Below are 13,899 nucleotides of genomic sequence, written 5' to 3' on the forward strand. Positions count from 1 at the left end.
AACAAATTTCAAAAGAGTGAGATCATACCAATGATATTTTCCAACCACAATGGAATGAAACTAGAAATTAATGGCAGAAGAAAAGCTTGAAAATGCACAAATATGTGGAAATTAAAAAAACACACTTGAACAACGAATCAGTCACAGAAGAAATCGAAATTGAAATTAAAAAATATCTTGAATAGAGGAAAATGAACGCACAACATACTAAAACTTATGGAATGCAGCAACAGCAGCACTAACAGGAAAGTCTACACTGTCAAATGCCTACATTAAAGAAGAAGAAAGTTCTCAAATAAACACTACAACATTATACTTCAAGGAACTAAAAAAAGAACACACTCCAAAATTAGTAGAAGGAAGGAAATAATTAAGATTAGAGCAGAAATAAAGGAAATAGAGAATAGAAAAACAATAAAAAATTAACAACACTAACAGTTGTCTTTTTAAATAAAAAAGTGATCTATATTAGGTAAGAAGAGAATACTCACATAAATAAAAGCAGAAACAAAAGAAGAGATATTATAACTTATGCCACAGAAATTAAATGACTCATAAAAGACTATATATAAAGAATTATACGTCAACAAATTAGATAACCTAAAAGAAATAAATTGCTAAAAATATGCAATTTACCAAGACTGGATCATGAAGAAACAGAAAAACTGAAGAGAAACATAACTACTAAGGAGATATAATCAATAATCAAAAACATACCAACAAAGAAAAGCCCAGAGCCAAATAAATTCCTTAGTGGATTCTATCAAACATTTATAGACAAATTCTTTTAAAGAAATAACCTTAAATTCATTCTTTAAGTTAATTATTTTTTCCTTTATATTGAATTTATTGGGGTGACATTGGTGAACAAAAGTATACAGGTTTCAGGTGCACAATTCTACAACACATCATCTGTACATTGTATTGTGTGTTCACCACCTGAAGACAAATCTCTGTCCATCACCATTTTATCCCCCCTGTACCCTCTTCCACCTCCCTCTACACCCCCCCTCCCCTGACAATCACACACTGTTGTTCGTGTCCATAACTTTTTCTCTGTTTTTATTTTTTAACTCAATCTCTCCACCCCCAGCCCTCCCCCAACAGCTGTCAGCCTGCTCTCTATGAGTCTGTCTCTTGTTTTGCTTGTTAGTTCATTTTGTTCATTAGATTCCACATATGAGTGAAATCATATGGTACTTATCTTTCTCTGACTGGCTTATTTCACTTAGCATAATGCTCTCCAGGTGCAGCCACTGTGGAAAGCCGTATGGAGTTACTTCAAAAAATTAAAAATAGAACTGTATTGACCCAGTAATTCCACTTCTGGGAATTTATCTGAAGAAACCCAAAACATAAATTTGAAAGAACACACGCACCCTTATGTTCACTGAAGCATGGTTTACAGTAGCCAAGATTTGGAAGCAGTCCAAGTGTCTATCAGTAGATGAGTGAACAAAAAAGCTGTGGTACATTTACACAATGGGATATCACTCAGCCATAAAAAAGTAGGAAATCTTACCCTTAAAGTTAATTCTTAATTTAAATATTTAATTTTATTATTTTTGAAAAGTTTTAAAAGCCAATTCTTCTCAAACCCTTTCAAAAAACTGAAAAGAAGGGAATACTTCCAAAATCATTTTGTGAGGCCAATACTACACTGACACAAAATCAGAAAAAGACAACACAAGAAAAGAAAACTACAGGACAATAAACCCCATGAATATATAAGCAAAAATCATCAGTGAAATACTAGCAAACCAAATTCAACAGAACATTAAAAAGATTACATACCATGACCAAGTGAGATTTATCCATGGGATACAATGATAACTCAACATATGTAAATCAATTAATGTGCTACATCACATTTACAGAATGAAGGTGGGGGGGAATCACATGATCACCTCAACAGATGCAGAAAAAGCATTTGACAATGTTCAATGTCTTTTCCACATCCAAATTGGCAAGGAAAAAGTAAAACTGCCATTATTTGCAGATGACATGATACTGTATATAAAGATCCTGAAGATTCCACCAAAAAACTACTAGAACTTAGAAATTCAGTAATGTAGCAGGATACAAAATAAATATTGTATTGCCGGTGGCTGAGGCCAGGCAGGTCCACATTGGATTCGGGAAGATGGTAGAGAAACTGAGGAGTCAAAAGTATTGAGCCATTCCCATTTAATAGAGTCTCATAATGGAAGACAAGCAAACAGGCAAGAGAAAACTGCTCCTCATGGCAGTAGGGGGAATAAACAGCAGAACTGGCTACTCATAGTGGTGGACAAGTGATCCGCAATATGCCCTCAGGGCAAGCACCCATAGCCTTACATAGACTATATACGTGGCACTGCCATGTGCTCACTCACTAAACAGGCAAAGTACAAGTGAGCGAGATAACCCAGCTGTTTTCCTAACAAATATCTAGAAATCAGTTGTATTTTTAAAAAAGAACTGGAGGGCACCTGCAGATCTCAAACCATCCTCACAAGTGAAAACAGTTATCAAGCAAACTTGACTCAAAAGAATCACTGAGCTAAAGCCAGCCCTAAATTGTACTTTTATACACCAATACTGAAGTATCAGAAAAGGAAACTAAGAAAACAATTCCATTCATAATTGTATCAAAAAGAATAAAATAACCTGACCAGGCAGTGGCATAGTGGATAGAGCGTCAGACTGGAATGCAGAGGACCCAGGTTTGAGACCCCGAGGTCGCCAGCTTGAGTGCGGGCTCATCTGGTTTGAGCAGAGCTCACCAGCTTGGACACAAGGTCGCTGGCTCGAGCAAGGGGTTACTCTGTCTGCTGTAGCCCCATGGTCAAGGCAGATATGAGAAAGCAATCAATGAACAACTAAGGTGTCGCAACGAAAAACTAATGATTGATGCTTCTCATCTCCATTCCTGTTTGTCTGTCTGTCTGTCTGTCTCTCTCTCTCTCTCTGTAAATTAAAAAAAAAGAATAATCCTAGGAATAATTTTTTTTTGTATTTTTCTGAAGTTGGAAACAGGGAGGCAGTCAGACAGACTCCCGCATGCGCCCGACTGGGATCCACCCAGCATGCCCACCAGGGGGCGATACTCCGCCCATCTGGGCCATTGCTCTGTTGCATCCAGAGCCATTCTAGCACCTGAGGCAGAGGCCACAGAGCCATCCTCAGCGCCCGGGCAAACTTTGCTCCAATGGAGCCTAGGCTGCCGGAGGGGAAGAGAGAGACAGAGAGGAAGGAGAGGGGGAGGGGTGGAGAAGCAGATGGGCACTTCTCCTGTGTTCCCTGGCCGGGAATCGAACCCGGGACTCCTGCACGCTAGGCCGACGCTCTACCACTGAGCCAACCAGCCAGGGCCCCTAGGAATAAATTTAACAAAAGATGTAAAATACCTGTACTAGAAAAATTTTAAGACACTGAAGAAAGAAATTGAAGAAGATATAAATAAGTGGAAGCATATACCATGCTCATGGATAAGAAGAATTAACATCATTAAAATGTCCATACTAGCAAAAACAATCTATAGATTCAACACAACTCCTATCAATATACCAATGGTGTATTTTTCAGAACTAGAACAAATGTTCCAAAACTATACATGGAAGTATAAAAGCCAAAAGCCACTGCAATCCTGAGAAAGAAGAAAAATGTTGGAGAAATCATGTTACCTGATATCAAATTACACTACAAAGTTATAGTAACCAAAACAGCATGACACAAGCATAAAAACAAGTATACAAATCAATGGAACAGAATAAGGAGACCAGACATAAACCCAAGCCGTTAGAGTCAATTAATATTTGACAAAGGAGGCAAAAACATACAATGGGGTAAAGAAAGTCTATTCAACAAATGGTATTGGGAAAATTGGACAGATATGTGCAAAAAAATGAAACTAGATCACCTTCTTAGACCACACACAAGATTATACACTCGAAATGGATTAAAGACTGAAATGTTAGACTCAAAACCATAAAAATACTAGGAGAAAACAGACAGTAAAACCTTGGACATTTCTTGTAGCCATATATATAATATATATAAATTTTTTTCCTGAAAGATCTCCCAAGGCAAGAGAAACAAAAGAAAAAAAATTAATGGTACTACATCAAACTAAAAAGGTTTTGCACAGCAAAGAAAACCATCAACAAAATGAAAAGACAATCCACTGAATGAGTCAGTACTTTTAAAATTCTCCAAAATGAAATCTTCAGGCACAGATGAGTTCACAGTAGAGAATTTTCCAACAACATAAAGGAGAATCAATAACAATATTATACTCTTCCCAGGAAATATAACTGAATACTTCCCAATAAGGCCAATATTTCATTGATACCAAAATTAGGCAAAGACAGTACCAAAAAATTAATTATAGACCAGTATCATTCACAAAGAGATGCAAAAATCCTTAACAATCATTTTGCAAAATTACAATTTTGCAATCAACAGTTCAAATGCTATACAGATGCTTACCTGAAACCTATGTATTCTTATTGACTAAGGTCACCCCATTAAGTTTAACTTCTAAAAAAAACCCCAAAAATTATAATTTAGCAATCAATGAACAAATTTATATACTATGATCAAATGGACTCATTGCAGGGATGCAAGGCTGGTTCAATATTTGAAAATTAAACAGGGTAATCAACATATTAATAGACTAAATAAGAAAAAAATCACATGATCACATTAATTAAGAAAGAAAAAGCTATTTGACAAAATTTCACCAGTCATTCATGACAGAAGTCCTCAGAATAGTGGGAATTGAGGGAGAACTGCCTCAACTTTAAAAAGAATATTTATCAAAGAAGTATAGCTAACTTTATACTTAATACCAAAAGACAGCTTCTCCCTTAAAATCTGGAATAGGCAAGTTTTCAGCTTTCACTACTACTATTCAGCACAGTACTAGAAGTCCTAGCCAGGACAATAAGGGAAGAAAATGAAATAAAAGGTATATAGAGTAGAAATGAAGAAATATCACTGTCGCTATTTGCAGATGACAAAGTGGTCTATAAAGAAAATCCTGAGAAATCGACCAATGCCTGACCAGGTGGTGGCACAGTGGATGGAGTGTCAGGCTGGGATGCAGAGGACCCAGGTTTGAAACCCCAAGGTCACTGGCGTGAGTGCGGGCTCATCAGGCTTGAGTGTGGGAGCACCAGCTTAACCGTGGGGTTGCTGGCTTGAGCATGGGATCATAGACATGACCCCATGATCACTGGCTTGAGCCCAAAGGTTGCTGGCCTGAAGCCCAAGATCACTGGCTTGAGCAAGGAGATAACTTGCTCTGCTGTACCCCCCTGGGGTCAAGGCACATATGAGAAAGCAATCAATGTACAACTAAGGTGTCTCAATGAAAAATTGATGCTTCTCATCTCTCTTCCTTCCTGTCTGTCATCCCTATCTGTCCCTCTCTCTCTCTCACACACACACACACACACAGAGAAAGAGAGAGAGAGAGAGAGAGAGAGAGAGAGAGAGAGAGAAATTGACTAAAAAGAAAGAACTTAATCAGTAAATCCAGGAACATTTCAGAGAGCATTACACAAAAATCAATTGTATTACTATATACTACTATATATAGCAAACCAAAATTTAAAATAAAATACCATTCAGAGTCACTCAGAAAAATGAAAGTTATTATAACTCTAACAAAACATCTACAGAACTTGTATCTGAAAAGTACATAATGCTGAAAACAAATACTAATAAAAAAAGTAAAAGATCTAAATAAATGCAGAGAGATACCCTGTTTATGGATTGGAAGACTCAACATAGTAGAGATATCAGTTCTCCCCAAATAGATATACAGTTCTAATACAATTCCTAGCAACATCCCAGATAATTTTTTTAGAAATAGGCAAGCTTATCATATAATGTATAGCGAAAGGCAAAGAAACAAACAATATTGAAAAAAATAAACTAGGAGGAATCATTCTACTTGATTTGCATATTTATTATAGAGCTTATAGTAATTAAGACTGTGGTATGGCACAGGGACAAATAAATAGATGAATAGAGAACACAGACATAGGCCTATACAAGTACATCATACTCATTCTTTACTATAGTACAAAAGCAGTTCAATGGAACTGAAGCAAATGTATATCCATAGTTGACAAATTAACCTCAACCTAAAACTCATGCTATATACAAATATTACCTCGAAATAGATCATGGACCTTAATGTACAATGTAACTATAAAACTTTGAGATGAAAACATTGAGAAAATCTTGGACACCAAGGGTTTGGTGAAGATTTAAGAAAAATACAATCCACAGAAAAAATAATCAATGAATTATACATCATCAAAATTTAATATTACTGCTTAACTGCTGGTGGCACAGTAAACATAGCATTAACCTGGAATATTGAGGTCCCTGATCTGAAACCCTGAGGTTGCCTTGAGCACAGGCTTATTGGCTTGAGTGCAAGGGTCACTGGTTTCAGTGTGGTATCATTGACATGATCCCATGGTTGCTGGCTTAAGCCCAAAAGTTGCTGGCTTGAAGGCCAAGGTCGCTGGCATGAGCCCAAAAGTCGCTCGCTTGAGCAAGGGGTCACTGGTTCTGCTTGAGCCCTCCAGTCAAGGCATGTACGAAAAACAATCAATAAACAACTAAAGTGAAGCAACTATGATTTGATGCTTCTCATTCTCTCACCTCTCTATCTCTCTCTTTCCCCTTCCTGTCTCTCTCTCTCTAAAAAAATATTCCTGCTCTGTGAAAAATTCTACCAATGAGATGAAAAGACAAGTCATAGACAGGAAGAGAATATTTGCAAACTACCTACATATATGACAAAAAAATAAAACAACAACACCAACTTGTATCTGGAATATATAAAGAACTCTCAAAACTCAACAGAAAACAACAACAAAGCAATTAGAAAATGGGCAAAGGACATAAAGAGATATCACTGAAGAGGGTATATGGATGGCAAATAAACACATGAAAAGATGTTGACCATCATTAGCCATTAGAAGAATGAAAATAAAATCATAATAAACTATTATGCACCTAGCAGTATGGCTAAATGAATAAAAAGTGACAATGATGATAAGGATGCAGAGAAACTGAATCTCTCATACATTGATGGTGGAAATGTAAAATGGTATAGCCATTCTGGAAAAAATAGTCTGTCAGTTTCTATAAAATTTAAACAGACATTAACCATATGACCTAGCAATCACTCTTTGGGCATTTATCTCAGAGAAATTGAAAGTTTACAGCTACACAAAATACCTATACTCAAATGTTCATAAGAGTTTTATTTGTAATAGCCCCAAACTAGAAGTAACCCAAATGCCTCTTAATAGGTGAATGACTAAACAACTCATTGTATATCTGTAGCATGGAATAATTCTCAGTAATACTAAAACAACAACAACAGACTATTGATACATATATAAGCTTGGATAAATCTCAGGGTCATTATGCTAAGTGAAAAAAATACAAGTCAGTCAAATTGTCAAAAATGGCAAAATTACCTCAAAATAGAGAACAAATTAATATTTGTCAGGGCTTATAAATGGTGGGGTTAAGTGGTGGGTGTGACTATAAAAAGGTAGCTTTCTAGTAATGAAATATTTCCGTATCCTGATTGCAGTAATGGTTACACAAATCTATACATTTGATAAATAACACAGAAATGCAAATGCATCATTCCAGTGTCAATTTCCTGGCTTTCATATCATAATAATGTGAAATATAATGATTGGGGTAAGCCAGATGAAGAGTATATGAAGCCTTTCAGCACTATTTTTGCAACTTCTTGTTAATATTTTATTATTCATAATAAAAAGTTAAAAATGAAACCACTTCTAAAACAAATAGCTCAGAAACAACAGCATGAAAGCTAAAACACAGGAAGTAAATAAAATGTTTTATTTTAATAGCATATAAAAATATGCCAGTTTTATGCAATGATAGCTTTCAAGTAGGAATGTTTTATGTAGGCCAGTGATATACAACACCAAGGACATTAATTTGTAGCAACAAAACAGGTGCTTAAAAATATTGACACCACAGTCTGGGTAGCTCCATTGGATAGAGCGTTGTCCTGATATGTCAAGGTTGCATGTTTGATCCTCAGTCAGGGTACATAAAAGAACCAAGCAATAAATGCATAAATAAGTAGAACAACAAATAGATCTCTCCCTCTCTAAATAAGTAAGTAAAAATAAAAAAATACATATTAGAGGCACATATTAAAACATCTCATCTTAAACAAGGCAATTGGCAATTGTGGAGTGCTTGCAAAAGGCCACATGAACAAATTATACCTGCATACAAGGAATCATGAATTGCACAGGGTCTTTGGACCAGCTGTTCAAATGTTTGTAATTAGTGAGAATGTAGATGTCTCATTTTGGATAACCCAGAACCATTCCTGTGACTGTCATTTCGTTAATCGATTTGCATACATGCTGTTGTAAGGTGTCCTTAAGTTAGTTTCACTATAGAATATATTCATTTCTCAGTTGTGCTATACAAAAAATTATTTCCACTGGGTAAAATATCTAGTGATAATTAGAAAGGAACAAATGGATAAAAATTGCCTCCCTCTGCACTGTCCAAAATGATAACCACTAGCCACATAAAGCTATTTAAATTTAAAATAATTAAAATTAAATAGTTAAAATTTAAGTTTCTAGACACATTTTTGTGTGTGACAGAGACAGAGAGAGGGACAGATAGGGACAGACAGAAAGGAAGAGAGAGAGATGAGAAGCATCAATTCTTCGTTGCAGCACCTTAGTTGTTCATTGATTGCTTTTTCATATGTGCTTTGACCGGGGGCTCCAGCAGACCTAGTGACCCCTTGCTCAAGCCAGTGACCTTGGGCTCAAGCTGGTGAGCCTTGCTCAAACCAGATGGGCCTGCACTCAAGCTGGCAACCTCGGGGTTTCAAACCTGGGTCCTCCGTATCCCAGTCTGATGCTCTATCCACTGTGCCACCGCCTGGTCAGGCCTAGACACATTTCAAGTGCACAGTGTGACTAGTGGCTACCATACTAGGACAACATAGATACAAAACTTTTCCATCATCACACAAAGTTCTATTGGACAGCATTGTTTTAGAACATGAAAAACATGTCATTTCATCACAATCACAGGCAGAGTTAGCCCAAAGAGCTCTGACTAGAATCAGTACTGCATTGTCTGAGGTTTGCATGTATACAGAATTTCAACTTTGGCAATATTGAGCACTATGTTTTAGTAGTTAAATGCCAGGGCTTTGAGGTATAGTATATATATTCTCACATTTTCAGTTTAGCTCCAACTTTTACTAAATTGTGTGAGCTTAGGCATGCTCCTTCACTACTCTGTACCAGTAACCTCAATCTTAAAATGGTGAGGACATGAGGATAATAGTACCTATCTCACAGGGTTGTTGTGAAGGATCAAATGAAATAAGCCTAATATCTGACACATGTGATCTATACATGTTAGCAATTCTTAGAATTACTTGGCAAGCCGCAAAAATGATCTTAGCTTGTTCTATGACCTAGAATCTAGATGACCAGTAGAAAAGGCAATAGGGAACACTTGGTTTGCATAAGCAGCAACGGAGTAAGTCCTTAACAGGGCCCCTCTTTGACTCTTGATAGATACAGTAATCCTCCAAAGCCTGGGGCTAGAGACCAAAGAGAAGTGGCCTTCTCCCTTACAGATCTATTTGTCTTGAAACTTTCAAAAAATTAAATGGGTACTTGACCCTTGAACTTAAGGATCTCAGATTTGAAACTTAACCAATGTGTAATATATAAACAAACAAACAAACAAAAGCAAAACACACTATAAAAGATTACCCAAACAAGTTGCTCAGTAGGTGAGGCACTTTTGAGTTGTTTTTCCAGCTGTTTCTAACAAATCCAATTCCTTAATATAAATATAATATTATCGTGAAATGTTACTATACCCAATCCTTTGTGAATACCACACAACATTCCTGCTGTACTTCTGTAATCAACTGGATAAATATTGATTGAACTCCTACCACATACAGGACACTTGTTCTACATGCAAACTACATATGGCAGGTTAAATCAAGTCCATTTTGTGTGTGTGTGTGTGTGTGTGTGTGTGTGTGTTCTTTGGTATGGTACAGTAAAGTAGGAATGACTTTGATATTTTTAAACTGTTGGAACTTCCTTCAACAACTATTATCAAATGCTGAATGGCTCTGGAAATTAGCTTTTGCTGCAAAATTGACATTGTTTCTTAATTATGTCAACCTAAAATTACAAGGCAAAACAGCATTTACATGTGAAACTTACCCTGTAGTTGACATTTCGACAGCTAACATTGTTTCACAAGTGATGACAACATGCTTCATACTTTATACACTTCCCATGTTGTCACAAGTCAAAGCAACAAAATCACAATGAGATATCACTTCACAGCCACCAGAATGGCTATAGCAATAATAATAATAAAAAAAAGATAGACATTGACAAGTGTTGGTAGAGATGTGGAGAAATTCAAACCCTCACACACTGCTGGTGGGAGGGGGAAATGGTACCATCACTCTGTTAAGGAATCCGGCAGTTCCTCAGAAAGTTAAACACAAAGTTAGTGTATAGCCCAGCAATTCCACTCCTAGATATGTTCCAAGAGAAGTGAAAACATGTCCGCACAGAAACTTGTACATGAATGTTTACAGCAGCATTATTCATAATAAATAAAAGGTAGAAACTACCAAATGCCCATCAACTGATGAATGGATAAAGAAAATGTGTATAGCTATACAATGGAATAGTATTCATCCACAAAAAGAACTAATATACTGATACACACTAAAATTTGGATAAACTTCAAAAACAATGCACTAAGTGAAAGAAGCCAGACACAAAATACCACATTTTGTATCATTCCATATGTAGCTAAGCCGAGGAAATGAAAATGCATAGAGAAAGAGAAGAGATGAGTGATTGCCTAGGGTGGGATTGGAAATGGGGACTGACTGAAAACGGGCAGGAGGTTTCCTTCTGGGGTGAGGAAAAGTTTTACCTAAGATTGTGGTAATGGTAACACAACTCTAAAATGTACTAATAATTGTTAAATTTCACACTTGTAAAAAGTGTCCAACACCTAAAGCAAGGTCCATAACAGAAAAAAATTATAAATTGGACCCCATCAAAATTCAACTCATTTGTACTTCAAAAGACACCATTAAAAAAATGAAAAGACATCAACAGACTGGGAGAAAATATACACATTTCATACATCTGACAGAGACTTATATCCAGAATATAGGAATAATTCTTACAATTCAATAATAAAAAGACAACAACTCAATTTAAAAGTGGAAAATAAAGTATATGAACAGATTCTGCACTGAATGGCTAATAAAGCACACAAAACAATGCTCATTATAATTAGCCATTAAGGAAATACAAATTATAACCACAATGAGGTATCATTTCACACACATTTATAATGGTGATAATAAAGATAGATGATAAGAAATATTGGTGAGGCCTGACCAGGTGGTGGCGCAGTGGATAGAGCATGGACTGGGATGCCAAGGACCCAGGTTTGAGACCCCAAGGTTGCCAGCTTGAGCGCGGGCTCATCTGATTTTAGCTAAAGCTCACCAGCTTGGACCCAAGGTCGCTGGCTCAAGCAAGGGGTTACTCGGTCTGCTGAAGGCCCACAGTCAAGGCACATGTGAGAAAGCAATCAATGAGCAACTAAGGTGTTACAATGCACAACAAAAAACTAATGATTGATGTTTCTCATCTCTCTGTTCCTGTCTGTCTGTCCCTGTCTACCCCTTTCTCTGACTCTCTCTCTCTCTCTCTGTCTTTGTAAAAAAAATAAAAACAATAAAATAATAAAAAAAAGAAATATTGGTGAGGATGTGAAGAACATTGCTGGTGGAAATGCAAAATAGTGGTTCCAATTTGGAAAACAGTTTTGTAGTTTCTTAAGTTAAACACAAATTTGCCACATGATCCAGTAATTCTAGCCTTAGGCATATATCAAAGAAAAATGAAAACATATGTCTACACAAAGACTTGCACACGAATGTTCTTAACAGCATTACTCGCAATAGCCAAAAATTGGCAACAACTTGCATGTCTATCAACCACTGAGTAGACAGACAAAATGTGTTATACCCATAAAACGAAATACTACTTGGCAATAAAAAGAATGAAATAGTGATAAATGCTTTGATATTGATGAACTTCAAAATATTATGCTAAGTGAAGGGAGCCAGGCAAAAAAGACCACATATATTGTATGATTTTATTTAGATGAATAGGCAAATTTATAGAGCCAGAAAGTCGATTCATGGTTACCTTGGCCTAGGAGTGGAAATGAGGACTAACTATAAATGAGCATAAGGGATCTTACTCAGGGAGTGAAAATGTTCTAAATCTGATTATGTTGATGGCTGAACCATTCAGTAAAGTTGCCAAAAATCATTTAATTATATACTTGAAATGCATGAATTTTATGATATGTAAAATATATCTCAAAAAGCTGTTAAAAATAGGAAAAAAAACAGTAGGGAAAACTGGGTGAGGGGTATACAGGAACTCTGCACTACCTTTGCAACTTTTTTACAAATGTAAAATTATTCTGCAATAAAAATGTATTTCAAAATTAACAATAAATGCTTCTGGATCAATATCAGTATTTGGTAGTCCTTATCTATGTGAAAAGGCATTTACAAAATGAAATAGGTAAAATATTATTACAGGTCAGCATTAACAGATCAACATTTAGAACAATTTTGATAACAGGCAACACTGACTGTAAGCCCCAGTTAAACAAAATGTTAGCCCCTCCCCACCCAGAAGAGTTTCATTATTTACACCAGTAGTCCTGTATTACAGAAAAGATACTCTGTTACTATTATATTCTGAAATACATCAATAAACATTTGTTGAATTTGCTTTTTCTCTTATTTAAGTACCTACAAATTATCCAGAATTTTCTCTTTTGGCTCGCAAAGCCTAAAATATTTACTATCTGGCTGTTTGCACAAAGTTTGCCAACCCCTGTTCTATGCCATAACAAGATAAATAGAACATAATCAGTCTCTTTCTTGAGTGTAGTCTTATCGTTACCTAGTTTTGGCATACTGCCCTTCGGGATAAAGATAAGCCTGGCATCTCTTCTGCTATGGCACTATTTGGGATTTCCATAAACAGAAACACTATTAGTTTAATAGTTCTAGCAAAGTCTCGATGTCATCGTTATTACCGCGATAATAAAGGGCCAACACCATACCACATTATCAAGATGACCCTCATCAAATTGTGAAGTCACCAGGCCATGAACTCACCGAGGGCTCTTATGGCATCACACCCTGCCTTTGGCATCGCCCTGGCACATCATCTTACTGTGATGCCATATGCTATCACCGCTGTGAGAGAATTCTGTCCTGATGCCTCTCGCCGAGGTATCGGAATAATTAATCTCTACTTTTTTCCACTCCTGTGCCAGCGGCAGGGAGGGAGAGGGTGGCCACAGCCACCAGTAAGAGCTCAGGAGATAGTACTCAGCTCCTACCGTTGTCCCTTCCGCCTGCCGCTGCAGGTCAGGGCCCCCGTGGGGCAGGACCTTTAGTCTCCTATAACTCTCTTGCCATGATTCCGCACCCGTTTCGCGTGGCCGACTCAATGGCCCACAGCGACCACCCGCCCCAGTTCAACACGAAGCGGGTCCCAGTACCTGACTCCATTCTCCAGCTGTCATCCTGGGCCAATTCCACCGGCCACTTGACTACGGTGGCCGCGAGGGACCCTGGGACTTGTAGTTCGGCACTGCCAGAGGCAGAGTGGAAGAGAGCAGCAAAGACGCCTCCCAGCCCGGAATTAAGCTCAAACTACAACTCCCAGAGGCACCCTGCGATGGGGAAAGGAACAAAGGAACGAAAAA

At 37.1% G+C, this 13,899-nt stretch overlaps 1 protein-coding gene across 2 annotated transcripts in view; it reads right to left on the bottom strand.

Moving 5' to 3' along the window:
- The window catches only part of ATG4A (autophagy related 4A cysteine peptidase), a 63,738-nt gene extending 49,914 nt beyond the window's left edge, over window positions 1-13,824 (bottom strand). For both annotated transcript variants that reach the window (XM_066249955.1, XM_066249954.1), the window contains exon 1: window positions 13,693-13,824. In XM_066249955.1, coding sequence (XP_066106052.1) covers window positions 13,693-13,702 — 10 coding nt within the window. In that variant the 5' untranslated portion in view covers window positions 13,703-13,824. The remainder of the gene's footprint in view (window positions 1-13,692) is intronic.
- Between the last annotated feature and the right edge of the window lie 75 nt (window positions 13,825-13,899).

Source organism: Saccopteryx bilineata, chromosome X, assembly GCF_036850765.1.
Source record: "Saccopteryx bilineata isolate mSacBil1 chromosome X, mSacBil1_pri_phased_curated, whole genome shotgun sequence".
Lineage (NCBI taxonomy): Eukaryota > Metazoa > Chordata > Mammalia > Chiroptera > Emballonuridae > Saccopteryx > Saccopteryx bilineata.